Here is a 20,786-nt window from a genome sequence, read left to right on the forward strand (position 1 = left end):
AAGATCATAGAGGAGCTGCTGCTCAACCAATTGGCTCATGAAGGAGTTGAGTAGGAATTGCAGCTTCCAATTTTTCAGATCAAACCACTTTACATACTGCAGAAAATATGAGTGCCACAATATGTCAGTTGCATCTAATTTTGTGTCATTTCAATGCGCTCAGATGATACAGTTGGCTGAGGCTCTTGTGTGTTTTCTGATCACATGCTTCATCCCATTTGTGATGTTTTTTGTTCTTCCACTGTGCTTGAGGCTTACATCTGATCAACCATGAGTAACACCATTACTTCCTCTTAACCAACTGGTTAGTACAACACAGTAAAGAGTGAACCTTTGTAAGCATTAACCATGGTGAAGGCTAGTATCAGTCTCTATGCTTTAATAAATATTTAATAATTCCTCCCATGGTTTCAAACTTCTGTTAATTCTTACTGGAATTATTTGTGCTTATTTAAGGGAAACATGATGGAACTGTAAAAGGCAGAGAGTACTTCCGCTGCAAACCACGACATGGGATATTTGTTCGTCCTGAATGTGTCACTAAAACACCAGCTCCAACAAAGATATGCAGTAGCAGTTCACGATCTCAGGTATCATCCACCATGGACACACGGAAGAGTTCAGTTCTGCAGAAGTCACCCTCTTCCAAAGCAGAGGCAGAATCCTTCTGTCAATCAGGAGATGCAGCAGCTTCTGCTTTTTCTAGAAAACAGGAGATCAGGAAGTCTTGGATTAACTGAAGCTGCAGTTTTGTTCTTGTTTTTGCACTTGCTGCACACATCACTGTGTAGACATTTTTTCAAAGTAATTGTATAGTTTTTAATTTGTTACTGAATGTTTGAGTCATGGGCATAATTCTCTGGTTCTTTAAAAAAAATAAGTAATATATATATATTGAGTGTGTATCATTTGCCTGCCTAAAGGCAAACATGGCTGCACACTAAATTAAAGTCAGGCTGAAATCCTAAATTCCCTTACCTGGGAGCAAGCCCCATTGAACTCAGTAGGTTTACTTCTGAACTGAAATGTAAAGGATTGTGCTGTTTGTAAATAAAACTGTGAGGTACTTGACCATTTGCTACTTAACACATTAGATCATACAAAATATTGTGTGGGAGGGCAATGGGATGTAAATATGTATCTGAGGGGAAATCTACCATATGCTGTTACTTACCAAAGAACATGTATTAGAATGATACACTTGCTGTTTATATCTTGGGTTGTATTGTATATGTTTGTTTTACTTGATAGCTTGGTGCCATATTTCTACATGTTAACACCAGGCACCATGCTGCCTTATATCCTGTGTTTATTAAGCACACTGAAGAGACTGCTATCATTTTTGTTTTCTATTTTGTCTTCCTATAGGCCTGCCACTGTGCCAATTTGACATTTATTGAAAATATTAACAATGCCTAAAGTTTATGTGTTGGGCATTTTTCATGTGCCAACCAGGTAATCTGGATGCAGAAACAGTATTACTGCAAAGGAGAAGGTGGACAAAATTTTCAACAAATGGCGCTTTTTTAAAAAAAATGGGGGAAATACAAAGCAGCAGTAGTGGATCACAATTACAAATCATGCACTGTTTGTTACTGGCAATGACCAATCTCAGATGAAATGTTCAGAAGTGATTTAATCTGTAAAGTTCATTTTTAATTGTGGATTTGTATTATGTGTTCGAAATGTTGGGGAACTATTCCATGTATAGATACTGTCTTGAATATTTGTAAAGTAGAAAATGGTAAAAAGGAAATATAAGAATGGCCTGCTGTATTCTTTATATTTTAGAAAGAAATTGAGATAATGGGACCTTACAGACAAGTTGCTGCTGTTCTTCGATTTATATGTATAGTAAGCTAACTCCTAGTATTTTGCAATTACTGTAAAGTGTAATTTATATTATATTTCTGCTATACTGTATTTAATTGGTACAGAACATTTGTGTGTTAGAATACAGATGGTTTACTTCAGATTTTATAAATGTTTCTGCCTATTTGACTTCATATTCTGTAATATAAGACTTGAACAGATATATTGCTTAATTGGTTACTAATTCATAGCTTCACATATGCTGTATTTACCTTTTATATACATACTGAAAAGATAATACAGTATTAAATGAGGTATATTCATCACTGGTCTCATCAAAAGCCCCTGCCAGGTAGTAAATCTTCTTCACATAAATTATGGGATTTATAATGCTTGATACTTCTTTCAATTTATGAATTGTTCAGATTATTAATATGGCTACACTTCCATTAGCAGTTCTTCATTCCAACAATAAATTTAGCCATACTTCTTTTCTATATTGGCTGCAACATCAGTGTAATGTGGAGTAAACTACTACTGTTCATTACACTAGCCATATTTGGATGTTGCATTAAACTGACATGAATAATTCTAACATTTTTCGGAAACTCTGATGCTCTCCTTTTCTCCTTCCATGCAGCCAAGAGGCATTTGGAAACTTGGTTTTGGTTAAGTATGGTTTGTCTTGTTCAAACGTGACAAACTCTGGATAATTGGCTTATTTTAAATGTCAAATAAATGTTTGTAAAACTGGCTTATTTAAACAAACCAAAATTAATGATAAGCATAATTCATAACTTTAGACAATTCAACAAGCTGTGGTTAACTGAAAGTAGAAGTGAACGTTTCTGAAACCCTCCTAGCCATGTGTGGGGTAGAGGGAAGACTGTAGTCTTGTTCATGTCTTACTAAACTATACAGTGGTACCTCGGGTTACATATGCTTCAGGTTACATACGCTTCAGGTTACAGACTCCGCTAACCCAGAAATAGTACCTCGGGTTAAGAACTTTGCTTCAAGATGAGAACAGAAATTGTGCTCCAGCGGCAACAGGAGGCCCCATTAGCTAAAGTGGTGCTTCAGGTTAAGAACAGTTTCAGGTTAAGAACGGACTTCTGGAACGAATTAAGTACTTAACCCGAGGTCCCACTGTAGTTTGGATGTATTTGGATGTCAAGCATACTGTGATGAAGTCCTTTATTGCTGAAATAGATTGCTTTTTGAGAAGGTAGGTATGAATACATCAGTATAAAGCACAGAAGTTCTACTGAAACACAAAAATATTCAGAGAGTACTGCAAATTATAGAATGATGACTGCTTAAGTGATCTTAGTGTTCAGGTTACTTGAGCATGTTTCTAAACCTGATTTTGGCAGAAGTCTTCAAAGTGGCATATAGTTTGTGCACACAATTCTATTTGTATTATGCAGAGCTGGGACTTTGTTAAGAGCTTTAGATAGAATATTGTCAAATTACTACACTACATGAAAGATTGCTTTTAGTTAATGTACCAGTTATGTTTTGCACTCAACCTGTCTCATTAAAGCATACACAATAATTTGTTTTGTTGGAATAGGTAACCTATGTAATTTTTTTAGTCTTGAGGCTGTTGGTCCATTAGGGGGCAAAGGTTGTGGGGGGGACGGGACATAATAACAAAAAATAGATATGACCATTTAACAATTCAAAAATAATGTCCCAACAAATTCTAATTCAGAGTTTACAGACTTTGTGAACTTCATCGTCTTTATTTTTTTGTTTTCATGCAAAAGTTGACAATTTGCAGCTTTGAGACAGCAGAAGCCAAACAATGTTCCACTGTCCTTGAAACTATCAAGTCTGTTTCTTTAGCTATGTTTATCTAAGACTAATACAGATTCATTTCAACTAGATGACTTCCATTTTAACTAAAATGTGGTGTCTGGTAACCTACTACCCTAAATTAGGGTTGCCATATTTCAAAAAGTAAAAACCAGGACACCCCAAGAGTTGCAGTTACAGATAGGTAGCCGTGTTGGTCTGCCATAGTCAAAACAAAAAATTCCTTCCAGTAGCACCTTAAGGACCAACTAAGTTCTAGGTATGAGCTTTCGTGTGCATGCACACTTCTTCACATACACACGAGTTGCTGAGATCCCCAAGAGTTGCTGAGCTTTATTTAGGAAAACGCCAAAAGATCCAGGACTTGCCTAAGATCCAGGACAAAGCCTTTGAAATCCCATTTATGGGACAGCTCTAACTAAATGTACAATCTTTTCTACATAATTCAGTTTTTCATAAAGCATTCATGTAATTCTGCACTCAAAGTGCTTGGCTATTCAGAAACTTCAGGTCCTATAGCACTGCTCTTTATGTTAGTATTTATCTACTTAAAGATGTTAGAGCTGGTTCCCATTTCACTCATTAAAGCTTTAGTCTAAATAGATAGGGACTAAGCCTCCATGTGTAAAATGCAAAATTTCAGCAACTTTCATCCTAGTCGGAACTTCCAAGTGTTTTATTTTAGCTTTGGTATTTTTGAGAGACCAGCCAGTCAGAGTAGAGTGGCTGACTCTCTGGGACAGAGACCTAGTATTTGGTCCCTGTCTTCTGCTTCAGCCCTTGGCGCTGTGGTCTAAACCACTGAGCCCCTTGGGCTTGCCGATCAGAAGGTCAGTGGTTTGAATCCCCGTGATGGAGCCCCTGTTGCTCAGTCCCAGCTCCTGCCAACCCACAGCTGTCAACTTTTCCCTTTTCTTGCGAGGAATCCTATTCGGAATAAGGGAATTTCCCTTTAAAAAAGGGAAAAGTTGACAGCTATGTGCCAACGTAGCAGTTCGAAAGCACACAAAGTGCAAGTAGATAAATAGGTATCGCTCCAGCAAGAAGGTAAATGGCATTTCCGTATGCTGCTCTGGTTTCGGTGTTCTGTTGCGCCAGAAGCGGCTTATGCTGGCCACATCCATGGAGGTGGGATGGATGAAGAAGGTAAAATGAGCTTGAATCCTAACAAGACAAGCACTATGGGAGAGTGGTTCCCATGTGAGAGAAATTGGTCCACTGCCTGCCCTGGATGGAGTTGCACACTCCCTGAAGCAGCAAGTATGGAGTTTGGTAGTGCTTCTGGATTGTTGTTGAGGCAAGCATCTTCACTGTAACCTTTTACGTGCCCACTTTAAACATTTTTGTTTAGTCTACCCACGCATGTAGAAGTTATAGCTATTGTTGATTTTAATCATATGTTTAATACCTGTTTTTAACTCTTCCTCCTCCCAATAATTTAATAGTTTATATGTAACTGCTCACCAACACATTCGAGCTGTAAATCTTTCAGTATTGAGCTAAGCAATATGAATCCCTATATTTGCATACACTTTAACCAGGCCTTTTTGGCTGAGTGACAACTTTAAAAATATGCTGGGGAGTGGTTTATTCATTGACATGTTTCTTGTTTTAACTTTAACTACGCATTTCGTTGGTTTCTATATTGTGATTTTGTTGCAACCGCCCCGAGACCTGCACGGTATAGGGCGGTATACAAAGAAGGATTAATAATAACAATGTGCTTGTTTCCAACGTAATTGTAAAACGTGTTTTTTAAACTGTAAAACACATCGATTTCAAAAGCCTCTGGGAGCGAGTTCTAACGCGATTTCCAATGCAACCCTATACAGTACGTGCCAATTAAGAGGAAGGGGCGGGTGGGCTTTGCCTCCGCAGCGCCCGACGCCTCGGGCCCCATAGTAACCTCTCATCAGGCCCGGAGCCGGGAGAGGGCGACGTGCCGGGCTCCACGCAGGCCTCTCTCCTCGCGCCGCTCCGGCGGCTGGGCCCTCCCTCCGCCTCGCCTCGCCCGCCGTCGCCGCTCCTGTTCCTGCTGCTCGGCCTGGCGGGGCGGGACCTCACGAGGCGGGCGGCTGGGTTGCGGTGCTGGCGGCGGTGAGTAGCGGCGGGCCGAGGGCGAGGGGCGCAGCTGAGGGTCTCGGGCCCTCGGAGAGCGGCTTCTCGGCTGCTTTCCTCGGCCAGCTGCCTGTCCCTCCGGGGCGACGGCGGGCCTCGCGCCTTTCCCCTCCGTTCCTTAAGGAACCTTCAGGGCGGAGTGAGAAAACAATTTTCCTCGCCCCGATATTCACGGAAGCCACCAGGAAGTGTATGTATATTTGTATGTATATACATACGTGTGTGTGTGTTTGTATACACACACATTGTGAGTATAGGAGCCTATACTCCCTAGGGACTGAGGTCCCTTCGCCCCCCCCTAATATTTGAGGGGGCTGCCCACCCCTAAAGTTGATGGGCAATGCCATTCCAATAGTGTGTGTGTGTGTGTGTGTGTGTGTGTGTGTGTCAACGTCATGTAATAGATTATGTGGGGTGGGACTTACCTGTCCTCCCCCCCCCATATTTTATTCAAGTTGGCACCCCTGAATGTGTGTGTGGGGGGGTGTTTCCCCAGTCCTCTTCCTTCACTCTTTCATCAGGAACAGAAGTTACTCTAATAAAAGACATGGTGCTTCTCGTTGTGTCCCTGCCCCTTACCCCCTCTCCTCATTTTACATCGAAAGGGGTCCATCAGCTGTATAGATCCTAAATTTGAAGGGGCTCTTATGTAAAAATAAAAAGGGCTTGGTAGGCTTGGCTCTGCAGATCCAGGTGCTGTTACTTCTGTTTTGTGTATGTAGCTAAAGAAACAAGATCCAGGTGCTGTTACTTCTGTTTTGTGTATGTAGCTAAGGAAAATAGCACAGGTACAAAATAGAGTTTTTTTCCAACCCGATACATAGTCAGTTGAGACTGGATTTCAGCATAGGTCTTTGTGGTCCAGTTTCAGAGGCAAGCATACCAGTGCTAACATGGATCTCCAGGTATTGCTCTCTTTTTTCTTAGCAGCGTTATGTTTTTATATCCTGCCTTCCAAATAATTCAGGTGGTTTCACGTCCAGAATACACCCCACTCTGGCCTCTGCCATGTACCTCCCCCCACCCTACCCTAAACTTGAAACAAACTGTTTGGGATGTAACCTTGCTACTGTTAAAAGTGCTCTGTACTTAGTGCATAATGTTTTGAGAGCAGAAATGCCCAAGTCCTGGTGAATGAGACTTTATTAAATATGGTGAAACTGTTTTCATCTGTTATATGCTATCTGGCATCCTAAATACAGCTGGAGATCTTTGTAGCAAGCAAACCTTCAGAGTTTGTTTTGATCCAGTTTGCCTAGCCTAGAGAGAACTGAATGGCTCAACTAATAGTTTTTAAAATGTTCTAGCAGCTTGTATAAATCAGTACATAATAGTATTGCCGTCAGACAATAGACAAGGTTTTCCAGAACGAGGCATCTCTCTTCTGGGATAAGGGAACAACATCAGGTTAGGAAGCTTGGTAGAGTTTTTGTATGTGAATCGATCAGGATAGGGAAATTGCAACTCCTGGTTTTTATGAAATGTGGCAAATATGGCTGGAGAATATCCAGTTGAAAGGTATATGTAATTAAAAACTTTGCTTACACAGGCAGTTTAGGACTAGAAGAGAATTCCTGTTTACAATGGAATTTTAATAGTCCCAGTGAAGATAAAATACATACTGTATTGTGTTGTAGAAAACCTCTTGAGAATCATCTCATATACCGTATTTTTTGCTCTAAAAGACTCACCTTTTCCCTCCTAAAAAGTAAGGGGAAATGTGTGTGCGTCTTATGGAGTGAATGCAGACTGCGCATCTATCCCAGAAGCCAGAACAGCAAGAGGGATCGCTGCTTTCACTGCGCAGCAATCCCTCTTGTTGTTCTGGCTTCTGAGATTCAGAAATTTTTTTTTCTTGTTTTCCTCCTCCAAAAACTAGGTGCGTCTTATGGTCTGGTGCATCTTATACAGCGAAAAATATGGTGCTTTGTTTAATCCATGCCCCAGAGTGAAATTGATTAAAGAACTCGCGGACAAAACGTTAATTTGGCACCACTGTTGTCAAAGGCTAGGTTAAAGAACAGAGCCTCTCTGCTATGGCCTGCAATTCAAAGTCCACATTCTTCAGTTTAGCAGCAATTGCAACTAGCAACAGACATACAGAAGTGTAGGTAGTCTTCTTTCTTCCCATTCTAGCCCTAAAGAAGTTGTCAGTACCATGAGTGTTGCTCTTCTACCACTCATGCTGGCCTTCCTGTTAGAATTCCCTCAGCTAAGTCTCCAGCTGCTAAGCTAAAGTGCATTGCAGAAATAGCTCTCTTTCTGAGCACAGTGGCAAGTATTTAAACAACCCAATGAGGAAGCTGGACACTAATCACAATGGAAGTGGGGTCCCAGATAACTCCAGAGGCAGACAGCAGATGGAGTTTCCTTTGCCATCTTGTCAAATACATTCAGATTTTTAAATTTAACTTTCTTCCATGTTAGGACCGTAAGGAATCCTGATGAATCTTTTCCACTTTACCACAAGAAGGCTGGTTTCTCAAGTATATTGTGGGCTGAAACCTGCTTCTTCCAAGAAACAAAGGACGTGCTTTGAAATGGCCCGACCAAGTTCAAGTAAGATAAGATTCTGCCCATGGTGTATATTTGTTTTCGTGTCCACACACAATATGATTTCTGTGAACTGATTATTTTTGTTCCTGTTGTAAATAATGAATCTTGAAATCTTAAAAGTTTGAAACCTTCCATTTGAATCACTTGGGTTTGGAGAGCTATGTTGGTGAATATGATTGTACAGATGATGAGATTTGCTTAATTACTCCTGTTTTTTTAAAAAATGTAGCTTATTAAATACAAGGGGACATTAAGGAGACATCTATTCACCTTCCTGTTTAAGAGTAGAACTGCATTCTGTCTTTACAAATGTGCGTGCCTCAAGTCCATCTGTGGAAAAAGGGAGTAATTGTGAGGGAGACTCTGTAAAAGGAAAAATTCTCCCTTACAAATATTTCCCAACAGCTGGGCTTTCTTCTGGTTTTAGAGCCCAGCTAGATTTAATAACAAAAAAATTAAAAAGATGGAGAAGGGAGAATATTTGTGTTCCTCATGATGTGCAACAGGATATTACCAATGTGAGACAGCTTATGTTTTTTCAATGTCTGGAAATTCTGTAAGTTGCTGATTCTTTATTTCTAAATCCATTTGAGATTGGTCTTGCTTTTATGGTTCAACATAATTTGTGGTCCTGCTGCTTTTCTTAAAACTGTACTGCATTGTGTTAGCCATGAATATAGAAATGCAGTCATAATGGGAGGTAACCCAGAAGGCCACTAACATGTGATCCTAAGAAGGCATCACTAATTTTACAAGAATAAATCAGTTAAAATAGTTAGATCCACACAAAGGAGCTCACCCGTACAACTTTCATTTTTAAAACTTATTTTTTACATTTAAATGCCTTAAATAAAATGAGAAGTTGTATTCTGTTATGTATAGACAAGAGTCTGTATAACCAAGTACTTCAGTTTTGAATATCAGCAGGTCAGGTCTTGTTTCTAAACACTTTCTAGTTTTCCTATGTAAGATTCCTTAATGAGCTGAAATGGAGGCCTCATAAAGCAAAGCATGCATTCCATTTTATTTAATTTTTAATCATGAACTGTCTAACCTTTAAAGATCAATAGGGTATATACTTCAGTACACCGAGTTGCGTCATGAATGAAATTATTCATGCGCTACAGTTTTGCTTTTAAAAAAACCCTCCATTTTAGGACTCATCAAACTCTTAAATGTTTCCAGGGTCAACACATAAACATAATTTTGTGTCAGACATGTCTTCTGATTGTGGTCTGCAGAAGTTTTAAGATACAAAATTTAAGCACAGGCAAAACTAGTCAAGCTCAGAGAGACTGATTTGTCCAGGTCATCCATTCCAGACATCTTTAAAGCTGAGGAGTGTCAAACTTTGGTTTTCCACTTTCAGAAAAAAAATAGCTTTTGTATGTGCTTAAAATGTGTCATTTAGAAATAAATCTGACTTTTTCATCTTCTCTCTTTTTTTTTAAAGGTATGGCTGATTTTCGAGAAGTATTTGCTAAAGCAAAGCATATAGCTATTATTACAGGGGCTGGTGTCAGTGCTGAGAGTGGTGTTCCAACCTTCCGAGGTGCAGGGGGCTACTGGAGGAAATGGCAAGCTCAGGTGTGTGCTACTGACCCGTTTTCCCCCCAGGATGCTAAATACTGCTACGTAATAGCCTTTAAGTGCAATTCCACACATATTTACTCATAACTAAACCCTGCTGAGTTTAATGAGGTTTGCTCCCAAATAAGCATCGGACTGCAACCCTAGTAGCTTTGAGGGAATGTAAGGACATAGTTTATTTGTTTATTAAAACGTTTATTTCTCTCCTTTTCGTCAGGGAGCTCAAGGTATTGTATATTATCCTTCCCTTCCTCATTTAATCCTCACAACAACCCTAGGAGGTAGTTAAGGCTCGGAGATACTGGCCGGGTTTGCACAACATGGTAAACCAAACTATGGCTTAGTTAAGGTTGGATATTGTAGCTATAAAGTCATCTTGTAGACTTGGTTCCAAAATGGTGATTTCAGGCTAAATAAGTATCTGCTAAGTCAGAGCTTTTCAAACTTCATATTGGTGACAGACTTTTTAGACATGCATCATTTTGTGACACAGTAATTCAGCTTTACTATAAGAGTACAGGGAGCGTTCGTGGGACACACCTACACACTGCAGCCAACACACTAACATGTCGCAACACACAGTTTGGAAAGCTCTGTGCTAGGTGTTTTCTAGATATCAGGTTATACACCTAGGATTCTGGGATAAAGAAACAATTGGCTACAACCCATTTTTAAGAATGTAAAGCCTGGCCGCAGTCCAAATCGGTCCCACGCCTTAAACAAAACACACAGATTTCCAGATAGGCAGCGAGCAGAAATTAATAGAAACTGGCAGTCTTTATATTGGCCAAGCTAGGGATTGATTTTGGTTGGCATGTTAGATAAAAGACAAAGTAGTTACTGTACAAAGTGGTTATATTTACAGTGGCAGAAAAACTGGAGGGGATTTTGTGAAGCTGAATGCATTTCAGTGTTATAGCGACACACTGATCTAAATGTTGCATTGTAAGAAAGCCCTATTGATTGGCTTCTCAGTTCTGAATTGTTAAGTAGTGTTCTGATCCCGTGTTTTATATTGTTCAGTTGAGTTTCTGCTTTGTTATTGTGTGTGATATAAAGCAAATAAAGGGTGGCATTCATCTAAGTTTTACCCTTGAGTAGATTCAATGAAATTAATGAACACAACTAAGTTAGGTCTGTTAATTTCAGTGAGTTTTCTCCGAGTATAACTTAATTTAATACCACCCAAATGACTTACCTCGATCTAGATTACTCCATTGTTGTCTGTGAAGTACTGAACACACTGAAACACAGTATATAAATGCCAAATATTGACTTCCGGGTTGGCGCCATCGCCGAATGGCGGACTCCCTCCGAGCTCCGGAGGGAGCCTGCTTGGCAGGGGCTGGGTCCTACCGCGCCGGCGACGCGGGGACCCTCAAAAACCATGGGCGCTGAAACCCATGGACATGGTGACTCGGCTGGCACCTTTTGCGCCCCCCCGACCCGCGAAGGAGCCTTTTTAAAGGCTGCGGAACGGGTGACGGGGGGGGTGGTGCTTTGAGTCCTCCGCTTCCCCTGCCGAGCGAAGCCGCATGCCATTCGACGGAGAGTGCTGACTTCTTCTATTGAAAATTTGGACTTAAAAGAATAACCCGTGAGTAATTGGAACCTGGACTAAAAAGGGGGATAAATTTTTAAAAAAATTCGGAGCGAGCGGGGGAGGTGCAAAAAGGAAGTCAGCCCCCCCCCCGTCGTAGAGGAGTTAAAGTAAAGGATTTGACAACTAAGATCGAGCGCAACCCTATTTTGACAAAGTTACTAACTTCGCGATGGAAAATTATAAGACTGAGCTGGAGGAGAAAAGTGGAATTGAATTAAAAAGCAACCCCCCCCCCTGGAATCCTGGGAGCGATTTGTGAGAGCGCCGGGAGAAGAGAAAGAGAGGTTTTGACAGCTGTCAAAGAGCTGTCAAAGCGGAAGAACAAAAATGAGAACTTTGTTACGAGGACTTTGCCGGTTACATTTGTTATAAATTGGATATAAATTGTTTAAAACAAGGAATAACAAGTTATTTTGACTGGTGGGCGTGATCTGGAAGGGAATTGAGTTATTGCAATCCATCTAGAGGAGCTGAGGGATATTATAAGTATCGTTGGCTTGGAATTTGAATAGAACTTTTTATCTCCTGGGAAACTGCAGAAATGGAACACTATTTTGTCTACAGAGGTCTACACACTAAAGGAGACAATAGATTTATCTATTGAAGAATGGAAGGGACTTGGCATAATGCTTTGTTCCTGAATAACAGAGCCTCTGCAGAGGAATTAGAAGTTTTTGGAATTAGAACATTTGTGCAGGAGAGCAGGAAAAAAAAAAAAAGGAGGAGAGAGATCAACAAGAACAACAAGAACAAGAAGAATTGGATAAAGTTGGAAGTGGGAACATTTGGGACATCCAGATTTGAAAGGTCTAAAGAAATAAAATTGGAGTTTTTACTCCTAAATATAAAAATCTGGATGGAAGAAACGGGCCTTTTTGAGATAGACTCCTTCCAAGATTGGACATTCGAAATTAAAGATGACTGGTAAAGGACTATGGCCTAGACAGATGTGGTAGCTCCAGGAAGACATCAGACATTGATGAACATTGGGAACGCAACCGGGAAAGGGGGGAGGGAAATTTGGAATCCAAAGGGCGTAAAATTATATTTGATTATCTTAATTATATTTTATAATTTTATTTTAATTAATTATATTTGATTATTTTATTTTGTATTGTATATTAAAGGGGGGAACGCGTGGAAGGGAACAGGTCGATTTTAGGGGATGGGAAAATATTTTTAAAATTGGGCTAATGATAATAAGTTCAAAATCTGGGATAAGAACTTGCTGAATTTATTTGTAAGAATTGGAATACAAGAGGGGGAGGGGAGGGGAAGTCCTGGAAAGATGTTATTGAAAATAAGATTTTAAATTGGGATGTTTTGTTCTTTTTATTTTGTTGTAATTGGAAATTTCTAATAAATATTATTAAAAAAAAATAAAATAAATGCCAAATATTGTGCTTATGGCTGCTTGCAAATGAATGTGAGGCTTTATAATCAGGTATGGGCATTCTATTGACAAAGCAACAAATGATTCCTCCCCCTCTACCCCACAGGAACTGGCTACTCCAGAGGCTTTTGCAAGGAATCCCTCTAGGGTGTGGGAATTCTACCATTACCGTAGAGAGCTTATGATGAGTAAACATCCAAACCCCGCGCACACTGCCATAGCAGAGTGTGAGGCCAGGCTAAGCAAGCAAGGAAGGAGTGTTGTGGTTATCACGCAGAACATTGATGAGCTCCACAGAAAAGCAGGAACAAAGCACCTCTTAGAAATCCATGGTAAGGAATCCCCAGCAGTGTGTTACAGATATCTCATTCAGCTATCCTTTATAAGATGTTTGTTGATATTTCCAATCATAAAGACATGGAAATTAAAGACCTGAGAATTAGCTACGATGGGACATTTTCCCTCCCATTTCCTCTCTCAGGTTTCTTTGAAGGCATGCACAAGATGGAACTTGCTTAATTACAGCTGGAAGACTGAGGGTAAACATGTGATAGCGAAGAATTGTACCTGTGTTTTTCCTTTACTGAATTAAAAGCAGAGGAGGGGTTTTGATTGGGAAATGATATTTGTTGTGTTGGAGGAAGTATTAAGCAGAAATGCTGCTTTAATCAAATTGGGAAACTGCATGGCTGCATTTCATTAAAAAAGAAAACACTGGGGAATTCAATAATAGTTCTCCTGTATAATGTGTAAATCAGCCTTGAAAGGCACATTAGAAATTACCATAGAGGGTAGAAACTAAATTAGTAAACAAATCAGGGCCCAGAAAGTCATACACAGCCTTTCATATATGTACTAGCATGTTGAGGTGTTTCCCTTTCCCAGTGAAACATCCTTTGTCCGACTGAGCTATTCTTGAAGGATGGGCAGTGCCCCTGCTTTAGGAATAAATGGGACGCGGGTGGCGCTGTGGGTTTAACCACAGAGCCTAGGACTTGCTGATCGAAAGGTTGGCGGTTCGAATCCCCGCGGCGGGGTGAGCTCCCGTCGTTTGGTCCCAGCTCCTGCCCACCTAGCAGTTCGAAAGCACCCCTAAGTGCAAGTATAGAAATAGGGACCGCTTTCTAGCGGGAAGGTAAACGGCGTTTCCGTGTGCGGCGCTGGTGCTGGCTCGCCAGACGCAGCTTCGTCACGCTGGCCACGTGACCCGGAAGTGTCTTTGGACAGCACCGGCTCCCGGCCTCTTGAGCGAGATGAGCGCGCAACCCTAGAGTCGGTCACGACTGGCCCTGACGGGCAGGGGTACCTTTACCTTTTTGCTTTAGGAATGAGATTCTGCAGATTCTGGCTGTAGCATTTAATTCACTTCTTTTAAGAAGTTTGTTTGTTGCTTCTACAAGGCATGATTTTTAGAATCTAGAAAAGTAGCCTCACTAAATCTGCTGTTGACTATGTACTTTGTAGAATTACCGTAAATTTCGCTCCATAACACGCAGATTTTTCCTCCTAGAAAGTAAGGGGAAATGTCTGTGCGTGTTATGGAGCGAATGCCTACAGATGGCGGGGGAATCTGCTGCAGTTGTGAGCAGTCCGTGGCTTGCTTTGAAACAGCAAAGCAGGTGTAAGCGGCTCCTGTCAGCGAGCCGAGCCGGGAGGAGGGAGAGAAGCAGAGCGGGCTTGGCTGCTTTAAAAAAACCCGTCCTCTATGTTCCTCTCTCCTCCCCACAGAGCTGCTAAGTAGCAGCGAAGCTTTTCAGCCAGCCTAGCCGGGAGGAGGGAGAGAAGCAGAGCGGGGTTGGCTGCTTTTAAAAAAAACCGTACTCTCTGTCCCTGCCTGCAGTTTTTTGCTGTCCGATTTTGGATTAGCCACTGTAGGGGCTGTGTGTGTGTGTGCTTGAGCTATAGTTCTCCTCCTCCTGCTTCCCCTTCGCTCTCCCTGCGCCCCTGCACTCTCCCTCCGACTTTAGAATTGACACTCTGTGTCTGTGTGTGTGTGAGAGAGGGCTCCTTCTCCTCCTCCTGCTTCCCTTCACTCTCCCTGCGCTGTCCCTCCGACTTTAGAATTGACACTCTGTGTGTCTCTCTGTGTGTGAGGGCTCCTTCTCCTTCTCTTGCTTCCCGTTCACTCCCCCAGCGCCCTGCGACTTTAGGGCCAGTTCCCTCTCTGCGTGTGTGTGTGTTTTGACCTCACTGCGCTTGTTGGGGGAGAGTGTTGGTCGCAATTTTTCTTGATTTGTCTCAGAGTGGTTACTATCATGGTTTCCTTGCCGGGGAGGAGGGAGAGACGCAGAGCCTGCTTGTTCTAAAGGAGCAAAGCTGGAGAGGAGCCTCTCCTGCATTATCAGCAGCATCCTTCTCCACACCCCCCACGCGAGCTCCTTGTCCCTTGAGTTCTTTTCCTTCCCTCCCCACTTAAAACGTGGTTACAAAGCACGGATCCACATGGATCCTCAGGATTTTTGCACTAGGTCACCCCAAATTCACCATCAGATCACATAGCATATCCATGGCTACAGCCTGCACCAAAACACACACGCACCCACTGTTTCATGGGGTCGCAATGGCGCAAAAACGTGGTTACAAAGCATGGATCCACATGGATCCTCAGGATTTTTGCATTGGGCTACCCCAAACTCACCGTCAGATCACATGTCTGTGACCACAGCATGAACCACAAAAATCATATATCCACTGTTTCATTTAGAATATTTTTTTCTTGTTTTCCTCCTCTAAAAACTATGTGCGTGTTATGGTCAGGTGCGTGTTATAGAGCGAAAAATACGGTATACAATATCTATTTGTATGACTTGTAGTCTGAGGAACAAATAGTTACTTGGGAAATGGTGAAAATTATTAACATATGATATTTATTTGGGCTTGCATTTTTGCAGCTCCTGTTGCTTAAACATTTCGATAGTCTGCTTTGGCTAGCCAGTAGGTTGTTTCACTAATAAATGCTTTATAATATTCTTCCAGGCTCAAAGTGCTGAATTAGGCTATTTTCAGTTCTTGTAAGATGTATGAGAATCACACTGCTGGTATGATGTGTTAGAAGTTTTGTATTATCAACTGTCAAGTCCATGTTTAAAATATGGGATTGTTATTTACAGGTAGCTTATTCAAAACCCGATGCACCAGTTGTGGAACTGTGACAGTAAATCACAAGAGTCCAATCTGTCCTGCTTTGGATGGGAAAGGGTAATGGATCTGTGCTGTGTTACCTACAGTTTGTGTCTGTTGGCTCCTAATGTAGACATTTTCTCCTGTCAGATTAGGTGAACATTCAGTAGATGAGATACTGCATACTTCATAGGGTACTGATCCAGAGGGCCCTTCAATCTTTGGAAGGGGTTTTTCCCCCTGCAGGTGTGGGGGCTGATGCTTAAAGGGAATGATTAAAAGCGCCTGTCCTGCTCAAGAGTAGAGCTGCCTTTCACACCAGTCTGGATCCCAGTAATAGAGTTTAAGTAGTCTGCTCTGAGTAGGACCAGCATTGAATACCACTTGATGAGCAGGATTTTCCTAACCAGGCCCATCAGCAGAAGCCTTGAACAATTATTTCTGCTTGCATATGGGGCTTTGCGTGCCCCCCCCAAATTGTCTCTTGGAAGGTTGGGAGAACCCCCAGAACAGTGCAGGGGGGCAGGAGAGGGGGATTGTTCCATCTCACAAGCTGTGGTGCTCGCACAGAAAAAAGAATTGGAAGAGCATGACATTGAGTTCCACCCCATGTGATTATTATTATTATTATTATTATTACACTTGCAATGTTCACAATCTTTATTTGCATTTATAGTGCTCCAGATCCAGATGCTGAGGACAGCCAGATTCCTGTAGAAGATCTTCCTCGGTGAGTGTTGAGCTGCTGAAGCATTCAAAAATTGCATGCAAAGGAGATGCTCTGTTACTTAACAAATTGCAGCAGAATTTGTAATAAACTAGATGAAGATTTTTAATTGCTTTGCTTTCTTCCCAGCTTTGTGTCAGTCTAATATATATCTCCATAATTTTTCTTGGCAGGTGTGAAGAATGCAATGGCCTCTTGCGCCCTCACGTTGTATGGTTCGGAGAAACTTTGGATTCTGATATTCTTACAGAGGTTGAAAAAGAACTTGAGATTTGTGATCTTTGTTTGGTGGTAAGTGAATTTTGTTCTGTTTCTTTGTCTTTAATTTGTTAGAGCCTATAACTTAGTATTGGCTCATGCTTCCCAGGAAAGGATTCATGAAGTTAACTGTCAAATATAACAGAGATGAAATGTCAATATTTTCACATAGCACAAGGTTGGGCATTTGAGTGGTCCAATTGAGTTGTTCAGTTGATGGCTCAAATATTGTCAACGAATGATCAGATCTTTTTAAAGCATTCATTGTATTAAAATAACAAGCTTCAACAGAGTTTAAACTTGTGGTGATTGTAAAAGGAAATTAATTACCAATAAATGTGAAGTTCCCTTTGCATGTGAAGTTCCCTTTGCATTGAGGCTCTTGTCATATTTTGAAATTTACAGAAGAATTGGCAGGTTATCGCATATCAGTGGCTTTCAGTGGCATATGTATAGCTTATTTTACATTACCCACAATACTTATTTTAAGGGCACACAGAAACATCCTAAACTCTGCTAATCTTTGATCGAACCTGATATGTCTGCAATGAGGTAATAGTAGTCACAGGTAAAGGTAAAGGGACCTCTGACCGTTAGGTCCAGTCGCGGACAACTCTGGGGTTGTGGCGCTCATCTCGCTTTATTGGCCAAGGGAGCTGGCGTACAGCTTCCGGGTCATGTGGCCAGCATGACTAAGCCGCTTCTGGCGAACCAGAGCAGCGCACGGAAATGCCGTTTACCTTCCCACCAGAGTGGTACCTATTTATCTACTTGCACTTGACGTGCTTTCGAACTGCTAGGTGAGCAGGATCAATAGGAGCTCACCCCATCGCGGGGATTCAAACCGCCGACCTCCTGATCAGCAAGCCCTAGGCTCTGTGGTTTAGACCACAGCACCATCTGTGTCCCGCAGCTGGTATACAAACCCTTTTTTAAAAAGATCAATGCAGTCCTCAAGCTATAGTATGATTAATGTTGGAAAGGGTGGTGCGTGGGGAGGAGCCTGTAGGGCGCTCCCAATGTCTGGTTGAAAAAATTTGATAGCTGCACCAAGCCAAAGTTTTGGGCAGCTAGGTTAATGCTTATGAACCACTGCATTTTCTTCTCTTTCTCAGGTTGGAACGTCCTCTATAGTATATCCTGCTGCTATGTTTGCTCCCCAGGTATCTGCCAGAGGAGTGGCAGTTGCAGAATTCAACATGCAAAGCACCCCGGCCACAGATAGGTTCAGGTAGCACCCTAATATTCTTTAGAACTAGTAAATGCCATTATCTGCAGAATTAATTAAAATGTAAAACCTGCCGTATCTAAAATGTTTGCTAGCAAAGGCAATGCAATTTTCTCACTTGCAGCCTAATCTGTAGACCAGTAAATTTGCCATTAAACTTCTTAAACTCCATAGAAATAAATGGGATATCAAACAAATGTAAAAGATTTACTGGTTTATGGAAGGGGGGATAGGTAAAAGGACTAACAATGTTTTGATATTTGTTTAGGGTTAGGGTTTTGGAATTATTTGCCGAAGTACAATTATATTTGATTAAATACTATTTATATCCTGATTCTGTTTCAGGTTTCATTTCTCAGGTCCCTGTGGAACCACGCTGCCCCCAGCACTTGCACGCCATGAAACAGAGATAATCTCATGAACATTTATCAGCAACACAGAGGAAAAAAACCCAGCTGCTCATTTAGCAGGGTGCAAGCATAAGAGAAACGTGGGACTTGTAGAAAACATTGTGCCTGCAAGTGAGCAATAGGATTTAAGGGTGACACTGAAGAAAATAGATCATGATTTTCCAGTTGGTTACAAGAATGAGCAAAGCAAAAGAGTTGTCATGGTCAAGGACATTGGATAAGCGGTTACATTTTTGTTAGACAAAAACGATTTATGTGAAATGAGAGCATAAAAATGCCAACAGTTCAAAAGAAGACATTTGTGCCCTGAAATATTAGGCTACATATTTGGCAAATCATAATGGGGAGGGACTTCATCATGACCTTACACGTCTTTGTGACTACACAAAATAATTTTATAAACCAACTGTAAAATTCTGAGAAAGGTATGAGTAAGCAAATGGGGCAAATGACAGCTTTTCATATAGTCTACACTCCAGTTTTTGTAGGAAAATAGTAAACAAGGTGGTCTTTTTCATGAAGCAGTGCAATCCTCTTAAAAGGTTTACTTCCAGGATGGTGTACATTTCTATGTGGTGATCAGTGTGAGAAAATAATTAAAGGAACATAGGTAGCAGCATCCATGTGCAAAGTATGCATGCTTAATTTCTTCTCGCTCTTGGACTTATATGAATGTATCTGTGGGTTTGTTTTGTTAGTCTTTTACTTATTTTGTCTACTGTTCTAAGTCACTAAGATAAGATAAACCAATGTTTTGTCCGTTTTGTTCCAAAGCAGTTTTCCTATCAAAACATCAATATGTATTAGCAGATCTCATTATATAATTAGTGCTGCATTAGATACCACACTAACCATGTTTGCACTTCCTCTCAACGATGATAAAACATCAGTTAACTGGGAAATGGAATAGAACTCAATGCTGAGTTACTGTGAAACAGAACTTCCAACTTTTTGATTATAATATGGGTCTGCAGTTTCCTTTTTATAATTTAATATTAATATATAATATATAGAAGAATTTTGGAGTAATCAGTGTGCTTCACATATATTATCATTATCCATTAATTGTAAGAGGCTTTGTCATGAGCAAAGTTTCTGGAGCTGCAAGGAATATGAGCTCTCAAAATTTGAAGTCAGTTTAAGCTAACATCCCCCAATCCCCATAAACAAATGGCCTAGAAGGGGAAGTCAGCAGGCCTTATGCTGGCACCATCTGGCAGAATGAGAAAGGAGTATAGCCTTGCACATGGTGCATTCATGCCAGTTTGGTGCTCAAAGATGTGCACCACCCTCAATCTTAGAACAATCATGTTGAAGAAATGTTAGATGGCAGCTTCTTGCAGCGAAAGCTGTAGAAGGGCACTGGACTGGCGCCTTTTAAAAATGTAACAATTTGGCCAGCATTCTACATGGTTATATGGGAGCAAACACAATGGAATTTACATTGGGGTAAGCATGGATAGGGTTGTGTTGTTTTAGTATATGCTTTTGCCACATGTTTCTTTGGGCTAGTGCCTAAGCGCAGTTGCATTCTGGATATTGGAATCTTTGGCAATGGATCAGAAATGGAGTGGTTTCTGCTGCGCAGACGCCTTATGCCCTAACAATGCGAGGGGAAATTATGTATGTGATTTGTACTGTTCTTTCACAAAAGAAAATAAACTATGTATTAATCCGAAAACAGAATCACTGGTATCTAATTGACTGAATCCCTTGGTTGCTGCGTATGGAACTCAGACTGCCCCTTTCACCTCTTCCTGCATTTTCCCTGTCCAGAGGCGGAATCCAAGCTTTAAGCGTAGCTGTGACTGGACAACAGGGTGTCCATCCAGAAGCATGAACTGGCAACAAATAGCACTTTCTGTTCTTTCTAACTTGGGTCCTGTTGTGTGGCATGTGTGTTGGGGTGGGGCATTTGCTGTAACAATCCCGATGCAAACTGTTAAATACACCTGTACTTCAGGGTGGGGGGAAGCTTGTGCTGAGAGCGGATTATGATCGCTTCGCTGTGCAAACTCAGCCTTAACGTTGCAAATTAAAGAGTCGACGCTAGTTTGCTTTACTTATAAAATCCTCAGTGCAAACTTTCCTTAAGCTGCAGCAAAACCCGCCCCGATCCAGTAACTGACTGCAGCAACTGTCGCGGTTTA

General features: G+C 41.2%; 2 protein-coding genes across 9 annotated transcripts in view; both read left to right on the plus strand.

The window, feature by feature from the left end:
* Window positions 1-2,033, plus strand: part of KIF13A (kinesin family member 13A) — a 70,598-nt gene extending 68,565 nt beyond the window's left edge. For all 6 annotated transcript variants that reach the window (XM_081873333.1, XM_081873336.1, XM_081873332.1 and 3 more), the window contains one exon: window positions 457-2,033. In XM_081873333.1, coding sequence (XP_081729459.1) covers window positions 457-740 — 284 coding nt within the window. In that variant the 3' untranslated portion in view covers window positions 741-2,033. The remainder of the gene's footprint in view (window positions 1-456) is intronic.
* A 3,552-nt stretch (window positions 2,034-5,585) lies between these two features.
* On the plus strand, window positions 5,586-20,322 carry SIRT5 (sirtuin 5). Of its 3 annotated transcripts, none has more exons than XM_081873577.1 (9): window positions 5,586-5,730; window positions 8,179-8,310; window positions 9,761-9,894; window positions 13,000-13,225; window positions 16,004-16,091; window positions 16,690-16,743; window positions 16,914-17,031; window positions 18,114-18,229; window positions 18,572-20,322. In XM_081873577.1, exons 2-9 carry the CDS (start codon window positions 8,196-8,198, stop codon window positions 18,645-18,647), a joined length of 927 nt encoding a protein of 308 aa, XP_081729703.1. In that variant the 5' UTR covers window positions 5,586-5,730; window positions 8,179-8,195; the 3' UTR covers window positions 18,648-20,322. The 3 variants fall into 3 exon arrangements, with proteins under 3 accessions (XP_081729703.1, XP_081729704.1, XP_081729705.1); XM_081873578.1 differs by lacking the exon at window positions 5,586-5,730 and adding an exon at window positions 5,754-5,941; XM_081873579.1 differs by lacking the exon at window positions 5,586-5,730 and adding an exon at window positions 6,484-6,656.
* Window positions 20,323-20,786: the final 464 nt, after the last annotated feature.

Source organism: Podarcis erhardii, assembly GCF_964252035.2.
Source record: "Podarcis erhardii genome assembly, chromosome: 8".
Classification (NCBI taxonomy): Eukaryota; Metazoa; Chordata; class Lepidosauria; order Squamata; family Lacertidae; genus Podarcis; species Podarcis erhardii.